General features: G+C 39.6%; 1 protein-coding gene across 6 annotated transcripts in view; it reads right to left on the bottom strand.

Annotated features, from left to right (window-relative positions):
* LOC112550049 overlaps nucleotides 1-21,866 on the bottom strand; it is a 330,470-nt gene that overhangs the window by 176,019 nt on the left and 132,585 nt on the right. For all 6 annotated transcript variants that reach the window (XM_025202363.1, XM_025202364.1, XM_025202360.1 and 3 more), the window contains one exon: nucleotides 343-411. In XM_025202363.1, coding sequence (XP_025058148.1) covers nucleotides 343-411 — 69 coding nt within the window. The remainder of the gene's footprint in view (nucleotides 1-342; nucleotides 412-21,866) is intronic.

Here is a 21,866-nt window from a genome sequence, read left to right as displayed (position 1 = left end):
TGAACCCATTGGATGCCCCATTGATATGGAGCTTCAGCCCTGACAAAAACCACTGCAATAATGCCTCTTCTAACCTACAGTGGTACCACTGATTTAGATGACTCATGGCTGTGTGAATCCCTAGGGGACATCAGTGGACCTGTGCAACCTCTCACAGAAAGACTTCCATGAACTTCAGTGGCATTGTGCCAGCTTATGCTATCTGACAGTTTGCCCCATTTGTGTTACCTAAATGAGTAACTCTCTCAGAACCCATTCTTGAGTAGTTATTAAATATAGTCAAGCAGTGTGAGCATGTTTGTGCTGTATGTTGTGTGTTTTCCTTGAAAAGGGGCATATTACCTGATGTGGCTGTGAACTGGACCATCTGCTGTATGAAGGAGCACCGGAAGTCTTGTTGGCTGTAGTCCTCTGGAAAATAAAAAATACAGATGCCATACATTTAGCAAGGGTTCAATACAATACATATAGGTTATACTTCACTACCTCAGCAACAGATTTCTACAGAGAAAGAAAGACAGCATAGCTGGTGATTAGGACACCAGCCAGAGACTCAGGAGACCCAGTTTCAATTTCCAGTTTTGCCACTAACCTATTGTTTGACTTCTGACATGCTATTTCACCTCTGGGCTGTTTCTCTTCCCAGTTTTTGTCTATTTAGACTGCAAACTCAGGAAATCAATCTCTGCTTAACACCACATCTCAGGTGGGCAGCTACTATATAGAGTGAAATGTTTTGGTGAGCTTTTTGATGTCAGAATGTAAATATTTATTTGATACTTTTTAAGCAAAATTTCTATTTGTAGTCAAAAGGATGCTTTATTTAAGATTTCTTTAGGTTATGTTTTCTAAATTTAATTTAAAAGTAAGCGAAGCATCTCTTTGAATAAAAATAGAAATTTTGCATAAAAAGTATCAAACAAATATTTCAATATCATTAGCAGCCTGCTTTTTACTAAGTTTATTAAAAAGAGCAGAAATTAAAGTTTATTTATATTACATTATGCCATGCCATCAAAATATCAAATTATATATGTATTTTTTTTTTTTTGGTTTTTGACAATTTATTTGAAAATTATTTAAAAGTAAGTGATAAAAACCTCAAAAATCAAACAAAGAATTTCATTTTGGATCAAACTAAATAACCTAAAATAAAAACATGTGGTTTTTCATGGCTGCTAGCAAACTAAAATATCATGGTACCCACACAACTCTCCTACTGTGGTAGAATGAAGAACACTGACTAATTACCTTTACAATGTGCACCTATACTTTATTCCCTTCACCTTTCTATATTAACTTCCTTAGAAGTGCTAAGCAAAGTCTAACGAGAAACAGTCATAATACAACCTTGTAATCTGACTTTTGCCACAGTATTACAGCACAATCAGCACACATTCTACAACAGCACAGTTTCAATGAATGGGAAGTACTTCTGGGCTAAGGACAGACATTCATAAAGCCTGAGTCTGAATTGATTCAACCAGGTTAGTCTAACCTGGCTAGGCTGATCTGGTTTCCAAACATACAGACAATCCCTCTGGACTGAGGAAATTCAGGCACGTGCCTGCAGTGGCTCAGACTGGAAGCCAGGGCGCACTAGAACAGCCCTCCCTTCCCTTGCAGAGCTGAGCTGGGGGGGCGGTGTGGCCAGGGCCCAGCAGGAGGCTCTAGTGATCTGCTAGCTAATACACAGATACCTTCTCTGCAAGGAAGAGGGGAGGAGGGAATTCCTGCTTAGCAGGGAGTAGTGAGGGGAAGCGGGGGAGCAAACAGCTCTTAAACAGCTTTTCCAAGGAAGGATATTAAGCGACCTGTTGAATAGCTCCATAAAGCCTGTCTGCCTCTGTCATCTCCCACAGCACAGACTGTAGCCAGCATGTGGTCTGCTAGCTAATGCTGAGGTGTCTGTGAGGGAAGAGGGAATGCCTGCTCAGCACAGAGCAGGGAAGGGAGGTGGGAGCAGAAGCCAGGAAGATGCCTGCAGAGACTACCAAGCTCCAGTGAGGCAGCAGAGGGGAGGGGCCAGCCCTGCTGTGGAGCAGAGAGCCCCACCCAGCCAGAGAGCATGCTGGGAGAGTCTGGTTTATCTTAAACCAGCAAGGGATCTGGGACAGACATTGCATAAACTGGTTTAAGCCAAATCAGTTACGTCTGATACTACATTCAACCAGGTTTATCTCAAACCAGTTTCAGCCATTTTCAAATTGGTTTGTGTGCACTGAACATCTGTCCTGTTACAGGTTTAAACCAGTTTCTGATCACTTAAACTGGTTTATGTGTAATGTCTGTCCCTAGCCCTGATGTGTAACAGATTAGTTTCATTTTTTCAGTTCTAAATTTACATGGTATGACTGTGACATACAGTTGTTAAGTTATACATGGCATACAATTTACAACTTAATTTAAAATTACTACAAGTCATATTGCCCAACCAGGTAAATAACATACTATGGTATATACGAATTACAATTAATCTGAAGGTACTTGCACTTGAAACCTAACTTGAATTCAGATCTCCACATGTAGTTTAATTCATTACTGTATTACGTCACCACCTATGGTCTAAACACAGACTCAAATTTATAAAAGAAACTTTTGGAAAATATTTATATTGAAAATAACTTCAGTAAATCAAATTTGGAATTATAATGCAGCTTTGTAAGTATATTAATTATCAGCTTAATGCTTATGCTGTCCAGCTCTAGATATATACAGTAGGATCACTACTTATCATTAAGTGTTCCAGAATGATTGGCATCTCATTTTAACTTATAAGAAACAGTCACTGGTACAGCTTTGTTTCTGTATTACTTTATCAGGAGATATTTAAAAAACTTAATGATAGGAATAATGTCACTGCTCAGTTTACTTAAATTCTTAAAAGGGATAGGGATTTACAATAGGCAGATTTGCCCAACAATATTTTCTTTTGGTAGACAATCCAAAACAAATAATATATGTATTTTTTAAAACCAAATGATTTATGGACCTCTGGAAGAATCTGCTAAAGATTCAACTGAAAAATGAGACACATTAAGCTCATTCTCCAGATGCATCATACACTTTTCTTAATTAAAGACACTCTGAAAGGTGATGCTGTTGTCATCAAAACAACTGTGTGTTCCGGCTGTCCAAATGTCACAATTAATAGACAAGAGGGATATGCTTTTCCTGTTTTCTTTAGTAGTACATTATTTCCATAGCAAATCACACCCCAAAAAAAACTTTTATAATTCTAAAATTAGGTTTTTTTAAAAAAGAGAGAGACCTGCACAGCAGAAATATTAGGAAGAAACCATAATAAATTCTTACTCTGTCAGAGCAGCACAAAGGGGCCTTAGTGTAAGTGAGACAGGGACATGGCTTTAGCCCACATGTGTAGAACTTTGAGACCCAAATGCTCAAAGGTGTTAACTCTTTTACTTCATCTCTATCTTTACTTCAATGAGATACAAGGTCCTAGATATCTTTTGAGAATGTGTGCCTAATCCTTGGAGGTGAATTTCCTACAAGTAAAAAGCACTATCATTATTAACTCATCATCAGCCTGCCTTTTACTGTGTTTAAGAAGTGTAGAAATAAAAAGGTTTATTTACATTAAATTATTCCATGCCATCAAAATATAAAAGGAAATTTTAAAAGGAACTTCTGCATCTAAGACATATGGAGGAGACTCCACAACATATAGTTTTGAAGAGATATGCTGTGTGTGGCGGGCTTGCCTACCTTTGCCTGGCTTAGCAATCTTCCTTGGGCTTAGAGAATTGCCAGGCAACTGGTGGGGCAAACCCACCAATCAGAGACCAGCAGGGGAGGAGCCTCAGGAGGAGTCCGCCCCACTCCTACGTCGGGGCCAAGCAAGGATTGGGGACCTAATTGAAGTCTGCGTCCCACCTCCCCCAGATTGGCCAGTCATCAATCTTGGGGTGGAGCCCCAAAAGGGCATATAAGAAGCTGTGTGCACAGCATGTGGAGGAGACAACGAAGGATGGAGAAGAAAGAAGAATCTGGGGCTGAGGAAGAGCTAGAGAAGAGCTACCTAGGGGGCACTTCCAGTTGCCCTTAAGAGCCCAAAGACTCCGCTATTGGATGGGAGTGGCAGGCGGCTGCATCCCCAACCTCTCACTGCGAGACAGTCTAGCAAGACAGTGGAGGAGTCATGGCATGGAGGGTCTGAGAGGCACCGGGACCTTGGGAGCTGCTTGAGGTGGCTCAGGTCTCCAACCCCGGCATGAAGTCGAATGGTGCACAGTGAGTCACTGATGGGACGAGGGCCTTGGAGGAGGCAGGGGGCAGTTCGGGCCCCATTCCCTGCTGCCAGGCATGAGGGCCCATGGGCAGCACAGGCTCTGCAGTGTGGTGGGCCTGTATTGGAGCCCCAGCCCTGGGCAGGCACAAGGTGGCCCAGGCTGCAACCTGCTGAGAAGGCCAAGCTATCCAGGCATGTGAACAAGCCACACATGCCACAGGGGGACTGAGACAGAGCACCCACTGTAAGAGCCATGGGGACAAAAGCTGGGGACGAAACACCAGAAACTTTTGCTGGACCCCTACTTGCTGGGAAGCGTGAGCTCTCGGGCTAGGGGTTTCCCACCAGGGATGGACACAGTGGATAGCCCCATCAGAAGGGGTTTATGCTAGAGAAAAAGAGACTCCTGTAGAGGAGGGAGGTATTTGGGATTGCCATATATTTTGGAGTGTTTATTAATTGCTCACTACATCTCATATTTTGGAGTGTTTGTTGGGCTTTATATTTTGGGGTCCTTACCCATCTATTGTTGGGACATACTTACCCTCTGGGTATCCATGGGCGAGGTTTCTCTCATGGGTCTTGGGGACTGCTATAATTACCTGCTCTGTTATTTGCTGACTTGAAATGTATTATATGTAAACATCTATCTTTATCACCTATCTAGTTATTCTATCCCCTCCCCTTTTATTCTGCACCTGAATAAACCATGTATATGGTCAAGCTACTGTGTCCTGGTCTTCCTCTGCAGGCACACTGAAGAAGGGGAAACTGCAAGCAAGCTGCAGTTTCCATCTCCAGCACGTATGCCCTGCTGACCATCCCCTTCTATTGGAGAGGGGAGTAGACACTGTGGTACACCCAGGTTATCTATGTAAGGCCTGGAAAATATTCCAGGCCTTCCATTTACTTTCAGAATATATGGATGCCACAGGAAGTTTAGAGGCCAAACAGCCTCTTAGTAGTTATCTAAGGGGATAATGATTTATAGCATACAGGCCAGATTTTTAGAAGTATTTGGGATTCTCAAAGATATTCCATATGTCTTTGAGAATCTGGCCATTAATGGCTATGACTAAGACCAAAACTTGTATCAGCATCTTTGCGTATCAGTACTTGTCTGCACTCACTAGCACAATAAAAGCTAGTCAAGGAGAATATACAGATAATTTTTGCTGCTTTATTAGGAATAATAGCCGTGACCAGCCAGTCTTACCTTGGGCTCATCTTATGTCTCAGTTATGAAACTTCATTTGTGGAAGTTTCTTTATCAGCTTCCCATATTTATGAGTCCATTTTATTAAATACAAAACTTTAACGATATCACAAACCTATTCTTCAGACTCAGCTAATTCCCAATCAAGGTTTCCCCTAACATGTTGCTTTCTCTCGAAACTCTTCCTTAATGCTCTCCTACCTAGGGGACTTCTAATCCCTGAAAGTCCTTTAACTGAGATTTATCTCTCAACTAACTCCTCTTGCCTACTGGTCATATGCCCACATGCTCAGGAAAACTGGCCTCTGCTCTCTCCAACAGGTTTTCTTCAGGCTGCTTCCTCAAATCTATGCCTGAGAACTAAAAAGAAAGAGTCTCTAGCTACTGTCAGACTGCCCTTATATTTCCCACCAGGCTTAGTTTCTTGTCACATGATTCCTTCTCACAGCTGTAGCTGAAGTCCAATTACCTAAAAGGGTCAGTTCATCTATGACAAAAACTAAAGTACTGCTGAAAACTTCAGAAAAGCCAGATGATTTGTACAGCAAAGAGTACTGCAGAAGGCAAGGAAAACTGCCAAGTGGACATTTGTTTTTGGCATCTAAGCTAGAAATCTCTGGCAAAAAAGAGCTTGCAAAAAAACTGGCATTAGTCACATAACAGACTACTATCCAGACAATAGTCAATTCAAAGAAGTAAAGCCTGATATGGGAGTACTGATTGTTTCAGGTTGAACATGTGCCTTAAACACTATGCCAAATCAAAACCTGGATTGTAGCAAATGTTGATGGAACTTTAGACCAGCTCCAAAGAATTTCAAAGCCCAGTGAGAGTAGAAAAAATAGTGTTCACAGCAAAAAAGTGGTACAGATAAAAGGAGAGCAAATGAGCTAGTACATGCACAAATCTACCACCTTATGCAGTTTATAAGTGGTTCCTCTAGCAAGAAATTAGAGTATGGGTATCAAACTCACCTCTACCCCTGGGATAGATCTGGACTGCAAGACTCCTCACAGACTGGATCTGGACTACAAAGAGCCTCCTCCAAGCCAGATATGAATCCAGCAGTAGCAGCAGGGTAAGCAGTACTGTGACGCTAACAGCCATCACTTGCTGCCTTGCCACAAGGGGTGTGCAAAATGAGCCATATTTGATTCCAATTCAGATTTGGCCCAAATTGGAGGACAGTAATTCGATTCATTGAGTCGGATCACTGTCCCGATTTGATTCAGCCAAATCTGGATCTGAAGATTCAATGTTGATTCGGAGAATCAGTGATTTGGACATAGACACAGCTTTTAATGGTTTTTTTACATACCTTGGAGGTACCAGGCATGGCTCATGAATGCTGAGATGGTGAGGTGGGTGCCCCTCCCCCCCCATGTGCTCAGTGGCAAACCTGGAAGTGGACCAGAAGTACTTGAGGTCCACTTCTGGGTCCACCGCTCAGCGTGCAGGGGACCCCCCTGCACCCTCCCAACTCAGCAATCAGCCACAGGGGGACCCCAGGTACCCCCCCAGACCCAGGAGGCACCAGTCACCAAGCTGGGGAGCGGAGGGGGGGTCCCCCGCACACTCAGCAGTGGACCCAGAAGTGGACCGGAAGTGCTTCTGATCCAATTCCAGGTCCGCCACCAAGCACACTGGGGACCCCCTCCCCCACACTCCCATGGGATGCTCCTCCTGCCCCAGCATCTCAGCATTCATGAGCCGTCTGGTACCTTGAGGTACATAGAAAAAACATTTAAAGCTGTGTCTACGTCTAAATCATCAAATTTCTCTTAATTTCTCTGAATTGATTCGGAGGGTTCTAATTCGATTCAGAAAGATTAAAGGGTCTCCTGATTCAATTCAGATTTGGAGATTCGGCCACCAAATCGGGCCGAATCGAATCAGTGACCGAAGCTTCGTACAGCCCTACTTGCCACCACCATTAACGTCCATTGGGACTCCATGACTTGCCTTACCCCTGAATTCCCAACCCCTCTAGAAGCCCTGCAGGCTGGGTGAAATGGCTCTACTGGCCAGATCTGCCCCACAGGTGCATGTTTCACACCCAAGTTAGAGAACTTCAAGACACATGAAGGATACACATGTAGGGATGTTGTGTATGGCCCCAAGAGAGGAGCCAGAAAACTGACTTTATTTTTTTATCCACACTTTCAGCCCATTAGTGACTGTATGCTATACCTGATTTATGTTTATCTAACCAATAAAAGCTTATTATACTCTTCAAATTTCAACAAAATACCAAATTTCAAAACTAAAAAAAGATTAATTCAAGGTGAATTTTCCAAAAATACTGACAATTTCAAAGTGCTACAGAAATAACAATTCTGAAAAAAAATGAAAATTTATGTGCAGTTTAATGACCATGTAAGGCTGCCAAAGCTTCTGACAGGCCTTTTCCTATCATAAAAACACTTTTTCTCTGTAGTTCTTCCTACCTAGACATTTGTCATTTCCTAAGTCATCATAAAAAAGTGACTATGTTGCATTGGTACCTTCTTAGTCAAGAGATTTACATGTTTACATCAGTGGCAAAAATATTTGTTTGGTTTGGTTTTTATTTTTGCACCAGCATAATTATGGGAAACTGAGCTCATTTCTTTTTCTGTCTCATTTTAGTTAAATGAATTCTTTACAAAGGTCCCAATACAGATTTTTGCCGATGATATACAAGCCAGTATAAATACAGCTTCCCTTTGAAATTCTAGCCTACACTTTTGGTGCTGACAATTAGGAAAACTATTTTTTTCCACTTGTAAACAGAGAAAATGGGATAAACAAAACAGAAAGATAATGAGACCTCTACTGTACCATCTGAAAGATACTTCTTGGGGAAAAAATACGACCTTCAGTTTTATACAAATTTTTTTGAGAATAATGTGTTATGCTGCCCCCCTCCCTGACATGTTAAGCTCTTTATATATTTAGCCTAAATCTTGCTGCCAATGATTTCACTAAACAAGTTCTGGATATAACCACCTCTTTACGAAGCCTGCTAAAAAAAATTGATTTATTTTAAACCTTGCTATGTATTTAGATGTGTATATATTTTTAATTGCCTTAGATTTTCCAAAATTAGCTACTGAATTCAAGAGCTCCATGGCTGAACAGAATAACAGTAACAACTAGCAACATAATAATATTTTAGGCCCTAACATTCTTGCTCTGACAGCCTTCTTCAGAGAAGCTAAACATTTTGTATGTCTGTTGCTTCTGATAGCATGAACTAATAAAGCTATTTTAAAAAGAAACAGTAATTCAAAGGGCACTTGCTAATAAACATGGTTTTGTTGATTCACTTTCTTCTTATGTTATTTAGTGTCCTTCATAGTAGTCATTTAAAAAGAGAAATAACAAATGGAAAAACACAATCCACTGCATTATCAAGAGGTATAACATCCCCTTGAAGTTACAGCATACAAAAAAACCCCAAAACGATTGGCATCACTGACTCCAGCATCACTCAGGCTTCATCAGTTCTTCACAATGATGTATTAAAAAAGTAAGCAAGTAATTTTCTTACACCAAAAGAGGTAACCCTAGAAAGCACCTATTAGACCCTATCTGGTCCACATTTTTTAAAAACCGCTGTCAGCAGATAACCTGTTTCAAACAAGGGAATTAATGGGTTATCCATAATTTACAATATATATTGAAATAATACATTATTCATTTGTAACAAAGAAAGCCAGTTCATCCTGACTTCCTGATCTGGCCCAGTCCTTACCAGCTCTCTTCCTTATGATCCTGATCCAAAGATAACTGAAGTCAAGACTCTCAGTGGGGTGAGATATTATGTACCTCCTGCAAGAAGGCTCTGCTTCCTTAGTATGAGATATGTACCTTCAACTGAATATTCTTATAGACTTATTATAAAGCCTGTTTTTGAGTCTGTTTTGTTCACCCCATAAGTGTGTTTCATTCACTAGCAATGCAGACAATCCCAAACCCAGTCAAAATCAGTAAAGCCCACTATTCCTCAGCAAGACCTATGTGGCACTGACAATATGCAAGCAAAGACATATTGGTAATTAGACATGAGACAGTAAGTCATGAATACTTAAAGACTCCATGACAATTTTAAGCACTATACATTTAAAATGAAATTTTCTGATTTATTCCCAAAATAATTATTAGGAAAAACCATCTACTTTGAAATGATATGAGGCATAGAAAAACTCACAGAAATGCTTTTCTTCTTGGGAACAACCAGTGAAACTTAAACTTATAATTGGAAGATAATTTTTAAAGCAATAGGAAGAAGTTACTGCTGCTTCATAATCACAACTGTCAAGTGAGGGCAAGATACAAACTGAAAAGGTGACGCAATACCATACTCTGTTCAAAAGTCAGGGATATACCTGGGCCAAACAGCCATCTGGACTAGCATAGTCAAGGCATGCTGACTTCTATAATCAACAGTACATAGTGGAATGAGATAGATAACATCACACCAAACTGTTTTTGACTCCACAGTCAAATGACCAGGTACCCATTTACAATGAGTTAAATGGGGGTAGCCTTTGGCACAAGTCCAGCTTAGGACTTAACCACTTGCCCCTAAAGCACAGCAAGACACCTTAAACACTGTGCTACCACATTCCAATAACATGGCACAGCTGCTAGTACCCTGGCCACCAGGAAGCAGAAAGCAGAGCATCAGATGAGGCAGAGAGCACAGGACAGGGAGCAGGAAGGAATACCACAGATTGGGCAAAGGAAAGTGATGAGACGCTTACTGAGCAGTAGCTCATTAGTACTGCGCAGTAGTGTCACTGGGCACGAACCATGACATGATGCTATTGAGCAGTATTAACAAGTTACTGCGCAGTAGTAATGAGCTACAGTGCAGTCAGCATCACCACAAAGCTGTGCGGCGATGTTACTGAGCAGTTACTTAGTTCTTGAGTATGCAAGTACTAAATGACTGTGCAGTAACAACACGGCCAGGGGGTGAGGGGCTAATTTGTGGTGTGCTTGCCAAAATGGTTGGCCCCCACTGTACTGGATAGTCCTATAAACGTACATCAAACAGAACAATTCAAGGTCATTTGATCTGAATATACTGAACAGGCTGTAACAGGCACACTTATGAGTGGCAAAGCTTGAAAACTGCAGATGAAACAACAGACAATAGGAAAAAATTGAAAATGATAGCTTGCTTAATATTTTTGCACAGTGTCATCAAAGATTACTTCCTCTGTCTTACAGACATCAATGTCATGACAGAAAGATACAACACAAGAGAGATATTGACTAAGCTGTCAACCACAGGAATGGATATCAGTGAACCTGTGTTGGGACTTTAATGGAGTTAATGCAATGAGTAGACACTTTTATCAGAGCTCAGGCACTCATTCCAAATAACTACTCAGTTGTGTTTATGTTCACTGTCTATACCTTGGTCACTGGCAAATTTAGCGATGTTTCTGCCTTTCATAAATTGTTGAGGTGAAATTACCAAAAGCTAAACACTTCATCATTTAATCAGTTAAAAAGATGACCCGTCTGACAATTTAGCAAGTAATGATGTGTTGATTGGTATGAGGCTTTTCTTCCCCAATTTCATGCACGTATTTTGTTGTTCAGGAAGATAAAAACTAGGATGAAGCTAGAGATGCCATGTTTTCCTAGCGATTCATAGCAGAGATAATTTAACCTCTCACTTACCATTCCCATGGGAGCTCTACACAAGACAAGAAGTGGCACCTCTGCACTACTCTAACCATAATTAACTTGTTTGTTGCCAGAGACCACAATGAAATGGTGTAACTGAATAAAGATGATGTCAAAATAAGGATGAATTCCATGAGGTCTTTGCAAAAAGTGAAACAAATGGGAATTGATATTATATGAGAATGATATTGTAGCCAGAATGGTACAGGAAATATGTGAGGGAGAAGGATTGTTGGCAGTGATATCTTTTATTGGACCAACTGTATGGTTCCACAATTTTCTTGTCTGTTAGCTACTCCTGGGAATGTCTCTCTCCTTCAATTTCACAACCCTGCCAATTGTTTTTAGCCCTAGCTGTGCTTGCCTTTTCCTCAGACTTGAAGAAGAATGCACAGTATTCAAAAGCTTGACTGAACTGGTCTAATAAAAGATATCACCCACAAGAATCCTGGCCTCTCTCATCTCTGCTGAGAGATTTCAATGCCCACTTTTATCATTCAATCAGTCAAAAGGATGATCTGTATCACAATTTAGCAAGTAAAAGACTTGATGATGATGTGTCATATTTTGCACCAGACAAATTAAACCATCAAACTGTGTCCAGAATACTGTGCAGACATTCACTCTTCCTTCCATTTAAAGATACTTTGCTCATAGAGTTAAATGGAGATTTTGGAACTTGCAGCAAAATTGTAACATTTTATTGCTTTACTGATGATATATTTCTACCAAGTAGACAACAATGATCTTGAACAATCAATATGTATTCCAGCCAAATAAACTGCAGTAAATTTGAATAGTCAGTTACCATATTTACCTGTTGATAAACAACAGGTTCTTTCTTAAGGATTGTACAGCTTTGACATGGTGGCAGGGCTTCTATGTTCTCCTGACTCTGAGATCTATATTAGCATGGGCTTTATATTTTTTACTGTCAGTAGGGTGGTAAAAACAGGGGGTGTAAGAACTAGAAGGATATCATATCTCAACTTTTCAAGAGATAAAAAATGGTTACAAATGGGTCCTTCAAAGCTAGCAAATCCACTGGTTTACAGTGGAGAAAAAACCGCAAGGCATGAAATGGGAAGAAGTTTTATACTGAGCAATATTCTGTTATCAGCAGTTGGTGGCTTGAAAGCAATCAGTGAACAAAAAGTACAATGTCACTCATCAATACTGAATCATACTGAAAATCATACAGTGAAACAAGTTTAGTTCACAGAACTTTAACAAATACATGACGGTCTCCTAAATATGACATCAAAATTGTCCTGGATGACTGAAGTGAAAATGGGGGGAGGACAGGGGGGAGATTGGGTCTGGGTATGAGTTTTTCAGCTCTGACTAACAAGAATTGAATTATATTGATTGCCACATGTCACTATGTGGTTGTAAATACAACCATCTCTCCTCATAAGAACATTCACAAGTATACATAAGTATCCAGGGATGTAATTCTCATCACTTATATTGACCAGATACTTACTGATTTAAGACAAAAACAGTAACATTCAAGATTTCAGAAGCCCAAGGGGCAACAGTTGCAATTAGGGCACTATAAGATCAGTGATAAGAGAGACACTTGCCATGTGAATTAAATGAAATAGGGGAGCTTCGTATACAACACAGTATCTCTGAGGAATCCACACCGTAGATAGGAGCAATAGACAAGAGTTAAGAACAGATTGAGGTTTTAGAAGATTGCATGATGGCTTCAAGGAAGTTAATGTGAAGTGTGGGATTTTCAGAGATTCAGTAAAGATATCTGTCGAAGAAATGATAATTCTACCTATAAGGATCAAGTGATGATTTGATGAAAACTGTAGGAAAGCAACTGAAAATAATAATTTAGTGAGAATCACATGCCTTCAAAATGGGATATGTTATAAACCCAAAGAGTCCCCAAGAGTAGGGGTAAGACCATGCAGAAAAGAACAACTTGCATGTTTTGTGGAGACAATGGAGCAAAAGAAATGTACAGAGATGTACCCTGATAATATAAGGGTATTTTGCAAGGGTGTCTCTGCATGAAGGAAAGGATATGAACCATGAGGGAGCTTTTCTATAAATATTCAACTAATCCACATACCACTTATTTGCACAATTGGCTGACTTACATACCAGACCAGTCACTCTAATTGTAAAATTCTATATTCATTGCCTCAATTTAAATTTTTTTTTAATTCCCATATGAAAATAAGCCTAAAGGTTCATTTCATTGTTCATTCTTTGTCTGCTTTCTCTCTCTCGTTTTCTGTGTTCATCTCATTCTGATTCTCCCCTAGGCCTATCGTAGAATCTAAATCATGACACAAGAGAAGGTGAGACAGGCATTCAAATTTGACTGTCACTGCAAGAGGAGAGATGCAACATAGTGGCTACAGCAGCAGTAACTGAGAAAATATATCATTCTAGCTTCTTCAAATGCCCCTCCCTGTAACATGATTGAGGCTCACCTCAACAATAAATTCTTCTAAGAGGCCCTTAAATCTACCACACTAATTGCTAAATGTGGAGTAGCCGTTCATCTTGTCCTGGTAGCATTGTAATGTACATATCTACTGTTAGAAAAAAAATTTAAACATTTCCTTAGGATTAAAGCACAGAATGTTAGATAAAAAGAAAAAGTACTGCACTGCATCACATTTCAGCCCAATGCTCTTTTTTGAAGTCTGGAGAACAGGTCAGGATTGAAAACATGAAAGACACAGAGAACCATCAATAAAAGAAAGAGAACATTTTCCTGCTCTAAGTACATACATTTGAGCACTAAAGATAATTATTTTTACAACGTGGACTGAATAAACAGTATCTACCACCTCTTTAGATGCTTGGCAGTAGCCTTCCCATTAAAAAACAGTGAATTCCTATGATAAATATTAGTTAAATCTCAACAAATAAAGACAAGAAAGATAGTGTTTTAGTGTTTAGACAAGAAAGATAGTGTTTTATTTTAATATACAGGTTGTGTATTTTAAAAAAATAATAATGTTGATTTGGGTCGCTAGGTAAGTGTAAATGAAAACAGCAATTGAAGAAAACACAAGTAATTATGACTACCAAACTCAGGACTGTGAACATGTACTTCTAAATTTATACAATGTATGGTAACCTTCATAAGTTAAGAAAATTCCAAGTGCATGAGGAAAGGCTGCCCTCTTCAGACACACTTATTCAAAAGAGATTTCCATTCAAACAAAGCTGTGGTGAAATACATTGTATTGTGCAACACTTTTATGTAGACCACCACACTGATTGCTTTCTGAACAATAATAATGTAGAACCATTGGAAGAAGCAGTAAATGTTTCTTCTTATCATTACCCACAAGTTAATGCAAGTTTGTTTCAACCAGCTAAAGATGTATTCCTTATAAATATTCTGTATGGGTATTAGAACTTCAGTGTACATGCTAAAATATGGAGCTGTGATTAATTAATGGAGCTGTCTGTGTCTGAGATGTTTGCTCAGGCTGTCTCTTAAGCAAGTGTGTTCAGAATAACCACCTAATTTTCAATAATTGACTCTTATCACATTAAAATTTTCAATTATCATTATAAGCCTCATTTTTCTCTCAAAATAAACCATTGTGTTAGATGTATTTTGGTGTATCTGACAATTTGAAATAGTAGCAAAACCTTATTAACAGAGTACATCGTGTTTTGCATATGGTTGACATATTTTCCTCATAACATTCATGAGAAATAACAGCTCATAACCCTTGATATGTTTTTATCTGCACAACATTGTTGTTGTACAGTGAAACATTGACTGCAATATGCAGGAGAGCCGAAGCAAACTGCAAATTAAGTGACCTGCCAAAGACCATACAGAAAGTCTATGGGGACACCATGAATTGCACGCAAGCCCCAGTCCAGGACCCTAGGGCCAGATCCAAAATGACTTAGATGCCTATAAGTTAGGCAAAGCAACACCAGAATTCTTCTTTTTCTTGTTCTTATTCCCTAGTCTATTTATGCATTTTATACTAAACAGTCATTGGATAAAAAAATGAGCCAATCTTGAAAGCTCTCAAGACTCTCTTCTCCTGTTTGAGTGAGTTTCTGGAATAGTCTTTCAATAAAAACAGTATCAGTTTTAAGATGGAGTTTGTTAAGTTTCTGTATAGGATGATGTAATACGATTATCTGAAAGAGCAAAGGACTGGATTTGACGACCCCGGAACCCTTTCCAGTCTTAAATCTTATGTTTCTTTGTGCCTGCATTTAAGATGTTAAGTCATATTTTCTTTTAAGTTATTGTTTGCTTGACATTGGGTCATTAATAGATGACATATAGTACAATGGTCATTGTTAAATGTAATACTCGCTAGGAGACCAAACTGCTATTGTTTCACCACTACTCTGTATTCTAAAGCAAACCTGTTATTTTATCTGCACATGAGTTTCAATTATTAGTGAGTACTGACCTTTCAATGGCTGACATTGTTTACAGTATATGTACCTATACAGGTGTGCAAAGCAGGCCCTATTTGATTCGGATTCGGCCAAAATCAGGGACAGTGATTCGATTTGTTGATTCAGTTCACTGTCCCCAATTTGATTCAGCCAAATCCGAATCCGAAGATTCGATGCTGATTCAGAGAATCAGCGATTTGGACATAGACACAACTTTAAATGTTTTTTCTACATACCTCGAGGTACCAGCACGCCTTGTGACCGCTGTGATGCTGGGGCAAATGGAGCATCTCACAGGAGTATGGGGGGGCCCTCCATGTGCTCGGTAGCAAACCTGGAAGTGGACTGGAATCACTTCCAGTCCACTTCTGGGTCCACTGGGGAAGCACACAGGGGGACCCCCCCCATGCACCTCCAGCTCATCAATCAGCTGCAGGGGGACCCCAGATGCACCCCCAGACCCAGGAGGCACCAGTTGCCAAGCTGGGGGAGTGCAGGGGGGCCCTCCTGCACACTCCCCAGCAGACCTGGAAGTGGACCAGAAGTACTTCTGGTCCACTTCTAGGCCTGCTGTCGAACACGCTGGGAAGCCCCCCGCAGTCGTGTGGGACACTCCATATGCCCCAGCATCACAGCATTCACAAGCCGCCTGCTACTTAGAGGTATGTAGAAAAAACATTTAAAGCTGTATCTATGTCCGAATTGCCGAATCTTTCTGAATTGATTCAGAGGTTTCTGATTCGATTCAGAAAGATTAAGGGGTCCTCTGATTCAAATTGGATTCAGAGATTCGTCCAACAAATTGGGCCAAATCTCCGCCGAATCAGGTCAGGGACCAAAGCTTTGCACAGCCCTAGTATCTATGGCATAAAGATATAAGCAGTTTCAACTTAAAGCTTGATGGAAGTCTCAGTTTATTTTGGGTATCCCGAGCCAAACTTCCACTCAGCGCACAGTCGCATGTCTAAGTAGTTCTCAGAGGGATGTGTTTGAATATCCATAAGAGGCATGGACAATAAGCACTATCATCTCCAACTGTCTCTTTCTAGTCCTGCAGCCAAAGCCAATTTCCTGTCTTGATACTCCAACAACAATTTTAGCATATTGCAGATGCTTAAGTTCCACTGAAGACTTAAATTTGCTAAACAGATAAAGTGTTTAAAGTGTGCTTAAAGTTAAGCACATGCTCAAGGGCTTTACTGAACTGGGGCCTGAGACAGGCCTTCAATTTAATGACTTGGCATATGCCCTGGTATCATTTGGATATAGTTGCAAATAAACCCTCATGATCAAGTTTGTCTCAAAACCTCTAGTACAAATTACTCAAAAATTAATGCAACTAAGTTATACCTATGTATCCACCACTCCCAAGTGTTAAAGAGCAGGTCATGTTTATAAAATGAGATGTTAGAGCTGGAAATGAATACTTGCCATTTTAGTCCTATCCTTTGCTACAATATTCAGTTTCATGTATAATTGATAGGCTGAAATTTTTAAGATAGGTAGAGTAAATAAATTATGAGTATTCAAAATATCATCCATTTGCCAGTAAAACCCTGTTATTCTTTGCACTGAATCATCCACCCCACTTATATTGCTATTTATATTTATAGAAACAGTGGTTTTGTGGCATACACTTACTAAAATGACTTTGATGAAAAATATAACCATCAAAATACAGCCTATTTTGCTTGAGCTCTTATTTCTTCATTTAAGCAAGTCATAGTATAAAAGTTACACATCATAACTAAGCACCAACATTTTATACATTATTGTGAGTCTTTACATAAAAGCATTACTAAGCCCTGTACTGAAATTGTTTCCTACAGAGAAACACAGGGGTGTCCACACTGCTGCTCTCAGGTTTTCTTCTGCTGTTAAACTGTAAGACTGCTTACTCTATGCACAGTGATTGGGTTATGAATTTTCTGAACTGACAGATTCAGTTATATAAACCACTAGGTGAATTTAGAAGTGCTCTTCATCCTTCTCAGTTTTAAAATTAATCTTCTTCTCCTCCTTTTCCCTTTTCTTTTTCTTCCCTCAACATGGAAATTAAAAATGTTTTGCTATGCTATTGACTGTTAGGAGAGCCAGACAATTATCAGAGTGGAGTTTTCATGACAAAGTCACACCCTAGGAAAAAACATTTCTTCCAACCTTTAATTGCAGTGGTGCAATTTTGTCAAGACAACTATGCATCTTTTGTGATTTACCAGTGAATATGAACAGATGAAAGAATGCCAAAGTTAAAAGAGGGATGTACTTGGTAGCTGTGTTGGTCTGAGATGAAAAGAAATACAAAAATCTAGAACTCTTGGTTCCAAAATGACACCTTTTATTAAACCAACTGAGAAATCACTAAAATTTATCCTTTTCTGCAAGCTTTCAGGCTCAAAGGCCCTTCATCAGGCTTCGGGGAAGGTATAGATGGTAAAAAGTCCCCCTAGGTAGGAAATAAACTTCATTTTTGCACAGAGGGAGCTGGAGATGGAAAGCTGTCATTCATTAAAGTTAAAACAGTGCCTTTCAAAATAGCTGCACAATATTTTTCATAAAATGAAATGCACTGTACATAGTAAACTTAACAAAAACAATCGCCTTCATGATTAAAATAAGCTATGTCTATAGCAATATGCCATATTTGTCTGTTCATAGTATATAATTGCAACCATCTCCTTTAGTCTGAGTAGACAGCAGACCTGCTCAACCATGTGGTCATGTAAATCTACTTTCATTTAATGCTAAACATATGGCAGCGGTGGTACATTGTTAAGGTTTCACTTCTTACGTCCAGTAAATGTTACTACATAGTGGCAGACTATTCTAATTATTTATTTGTGTAGTTAACATACACTAAGATCTCAGTTCTTCACTTTTTAAAATAATGAATATCTTTCCTAGTCATGCACAGACCTACACTGAATGAGAAAAACACTAGATATGTAGGTATTAGCAGAAATAACTCAAGTATGCACTCCAACACATGGGGTTTTTGTTAACAGACACAAAGGGTACATCTACATGAGACGCTAACTACACAGTAGCCAAATAATACTGTACAGTAGCACGTCACAGCACAAACAGTGCTAATACGCTACCATACAGTATTATTAGGCTCCTGCACAGTAGCGTCACTAAAAAGATGTTTGCTGACACAGCTGTGCAGTAACTTAGGTTACTACGCATTTATTGAAGTTACTTGAATTTATTTAGTACTTGATTTTATACAAGTACTAAATAAATGAACAGTAACCACTACTCAGTAGCATCTCATGAAGACGCACCCAAAGAAACAAGTCTGTAGCTGCACAATGTAAAACATCATATTAAAAAAAATAAAGGAAGCAGTAGAGCAATTGACCATGGTATAGAAGGGGCTCATCAATTCTTCCTTTAGAGAAAGCATGAAAGTATCCTTCCAGTCTCCTTGAAAATGTAAGATAAATCCCTTCCATTCCCAAAGCAAACACACTTTCCTTCCTCAGGTGAAAACATAAAAAAAATGTAGTGGCATTAAAATTATTTGACATCTGCCAAGAGTCTAAACTCCTCACTAACTCTCACAATCAGGCATCAGACTAAGATATGGAAAGAAAAATAGTCAAAAAAAAATTCTCCTTATGTCTACTGACAGTTACTTTAGATTAGAACAGATTAGAAGAGTTATACAATTTTAGTCTTCAGAGCCAACCTCTAAATGTTTGCAGAAAGAAACTGCCCTCTGGGCAGACATTCTCTAATTATCCACAAGATTTCTAACTCCCTTCTGTTAAGCATGTGTTACTAGTCACTGGCAATAGGATACTGAATTAGACTGACCATGGGTCACTCCAGTCTGCCAACCCCTATGATTCTGGGATTAGATGCTAAACTGATAGTTACAATTCTTGATCTCTGTGTGGCTTTCAGCATGGTTGATCACAAAAAAATGTCCTGACCTACTTCCATGGCCTCACCAGTATAGAAGGTGACACATTCCAGAGATATGAAACATGACCAATAAGTAAGCTTCAGTGCTAATAAATACAGCTATTGGAGATGGTCAGCACAGCATACTACAATAACACTCTGAAGTTTTGGAAGTGAGTCCCACAGAAAAAGAAAAGCGTTGACACACATCCGACCAATACACTGAGATATGAAAGAACTCAACCACAGCTGGAAAGTACTTGAAGATGTTGCAATAAAATGTGTGTGTTCCAGGAGAAAGAGAAGTGATCTGTGCTGATGTCATGCTGGAAAAATGGAAGAAAGAGTTCAGTGAATTCTTACATAAAGGTTGCCTCTTGACTAGATAACACTGCCAAGATCACTGACAGCTTTCTGTTTTTCCTGTGAGTGCTGGCTCTCAAATGAAGGACAAAACCTATTTGCTGAACTTATTCAGAACACGGTTTTAAGCCATTCAAGTTTATTTAGTTAAAGCACAATTTGGCTGGTCAGTAACCACACAGGCAAAATGTGTGTAAGCAAAAGGAGCCTCATTGGGTTTAACACGGTATTGTATACACATGGATGAGGGTCGGTCCTAAATCAAAGGTTCGGAGTATTTCAAATTCCACCTTTTGTTTTCTTAATATTCCTTCTGGATGACAAATGTTTTTCTCCTCCAGCCCTTTTTGCATGTGTGCAGTCTGTTCCCCATAGAGCTAACTGTGTCCTGATGTGAGGCCAAACATCCAGCTGGCTGAATATCAGTTTAGGGTTATTTTAAAGAATGTAGTCACATAATGTCACCTTTCTGTTTAAGTCACAGAACAATCAGAGCTATGTGGATTTATTTCCAGTCAACAGTGAGTGAATCCTATTAAAAAATGTAAAGCACATACAGTAGTGAACTGGGACCAACTCCTGCACAATTTAAACACTGCCATGCCAGGCTCTGTTTAAGACAAATAATATACATTCAACTCTTCATGTGCATAATATCTGCAATGCCTTAGGCAAAGTTTGTGCTAGGAGCCCTTTGCACCAGGTATGCCAGGATAGTGCTCGCACATGGTTGTAGTGTGGATGCACTCCACTCTGGCAAAGCTGCACTTTGACCAGTAGAATTTATGCACAGCTTCCCTGCACATACCTCAGGGGCTTTACTTAGCATAGCTATGTTGCTCATAGACCCTGTCTCATAACATCCATGCCTGATATATCTATACCATGAAAAGTCATAGAATCATAGAAAATCTATGTAATCCATAGAATCTATAGATCCATAGTTCTATAAATCCATGGAGCTATAGATCCATAAAATCCATAGATTCATAGAAAGTCTATAATGTTGACTTTACTGGACTTACAAGTACTTATAATGAATTTGTTCTTAGTAAATCCACACTGGCTGCTTTTGATCAGCCTTTCCTCATCCAGATGCTTGCAAATAGACTTCCTTATGATATGCTCAACTCATTTCCCAGGTATAGAGTTGAGGCTAACTGGTCTATGGTTCCTTGGGCCCTTCCTTTTTCCTTTTTTAAAGAGTGGAACTATGCTGGCCCTTTCTTCAGTCCTCTGGTACCTCGTCTCTCTCTCATGACTTCGTAAATATTACTGCTTGGAGGAAACAGTCACTGGGCTCACCCTGTGCCTCTCTTCTTGCAACCTCAATCTAGGATTTTCAAAGGAGCATGAATTTCAGTGGTGGTTGAATAGCTTAACACAATAGCTTAAAGTTCTTCTGATAACCCTCAAGTGAAAGTGTAAATATGCCTCATGCCTGCAAAAGTTATTGCAAGCTTGAATTACTTCCTCAGCAATATTCTGTATCTGAGCATCTACACAACAGATAACGCAGTGCAAAGTCTGTGCAAAACTCTTATTGACTTCTAAAGGACCAGGACTGGATCCCTTGCCTCTCCCTGGGAGGTCACAGTATTGCAGCCCAAAGCTCCACCTTTCTTTATGTATGATTTATCCATGAGATCCAACTCCCAACAGAGAAGCCTCAAGCCTCCTAAAAGTAGGGAACTAGAACAATAAAACCACCTTACTTATCAGCCTGTTCTAAAATCTGTTTGAATGATTGCCCCTCTAACCTGACTCTTTCTGTAGTCTGCCTCCTTTACAAACTGAGCATCCAATCCAGACCTCAGGAATTGGCACACGTTGAGGATACAAGTAGGGAATCATCTATTTTTCCTATCTATTTTTGTCCTGAACAACAGGGAAAAATTGGGGGAGGATGTGAAGGTGATGGGAAGCTTGGGAGGAGACAATCACAATATAATAGAGTTCATGATCCTGAGATGGGGAAAGCATCTTAGGTCAACAGAACTACGTTGCTATACTTCAAAAAGG

Source organism: Alligator sinensis, unplaced genomic scaffold (assembly GCF_000455745.1).
Source record: "Alligator sinensis unplaced genomic scaffold, ASM45574v1 scaffold181_1, whole genome shotgun sequence".
NCBI classification, from domain to species: Eukaryota; Metazoa; Chordata; order Crocodylia; family Alligatoridae; genus Alligator; species Alligator sinensis.
The sequence above is the reverse complement of the archived record's forward strand: the minus strand, read 5'-3'. Positions and strand labels throughout refer to the sequence as shown.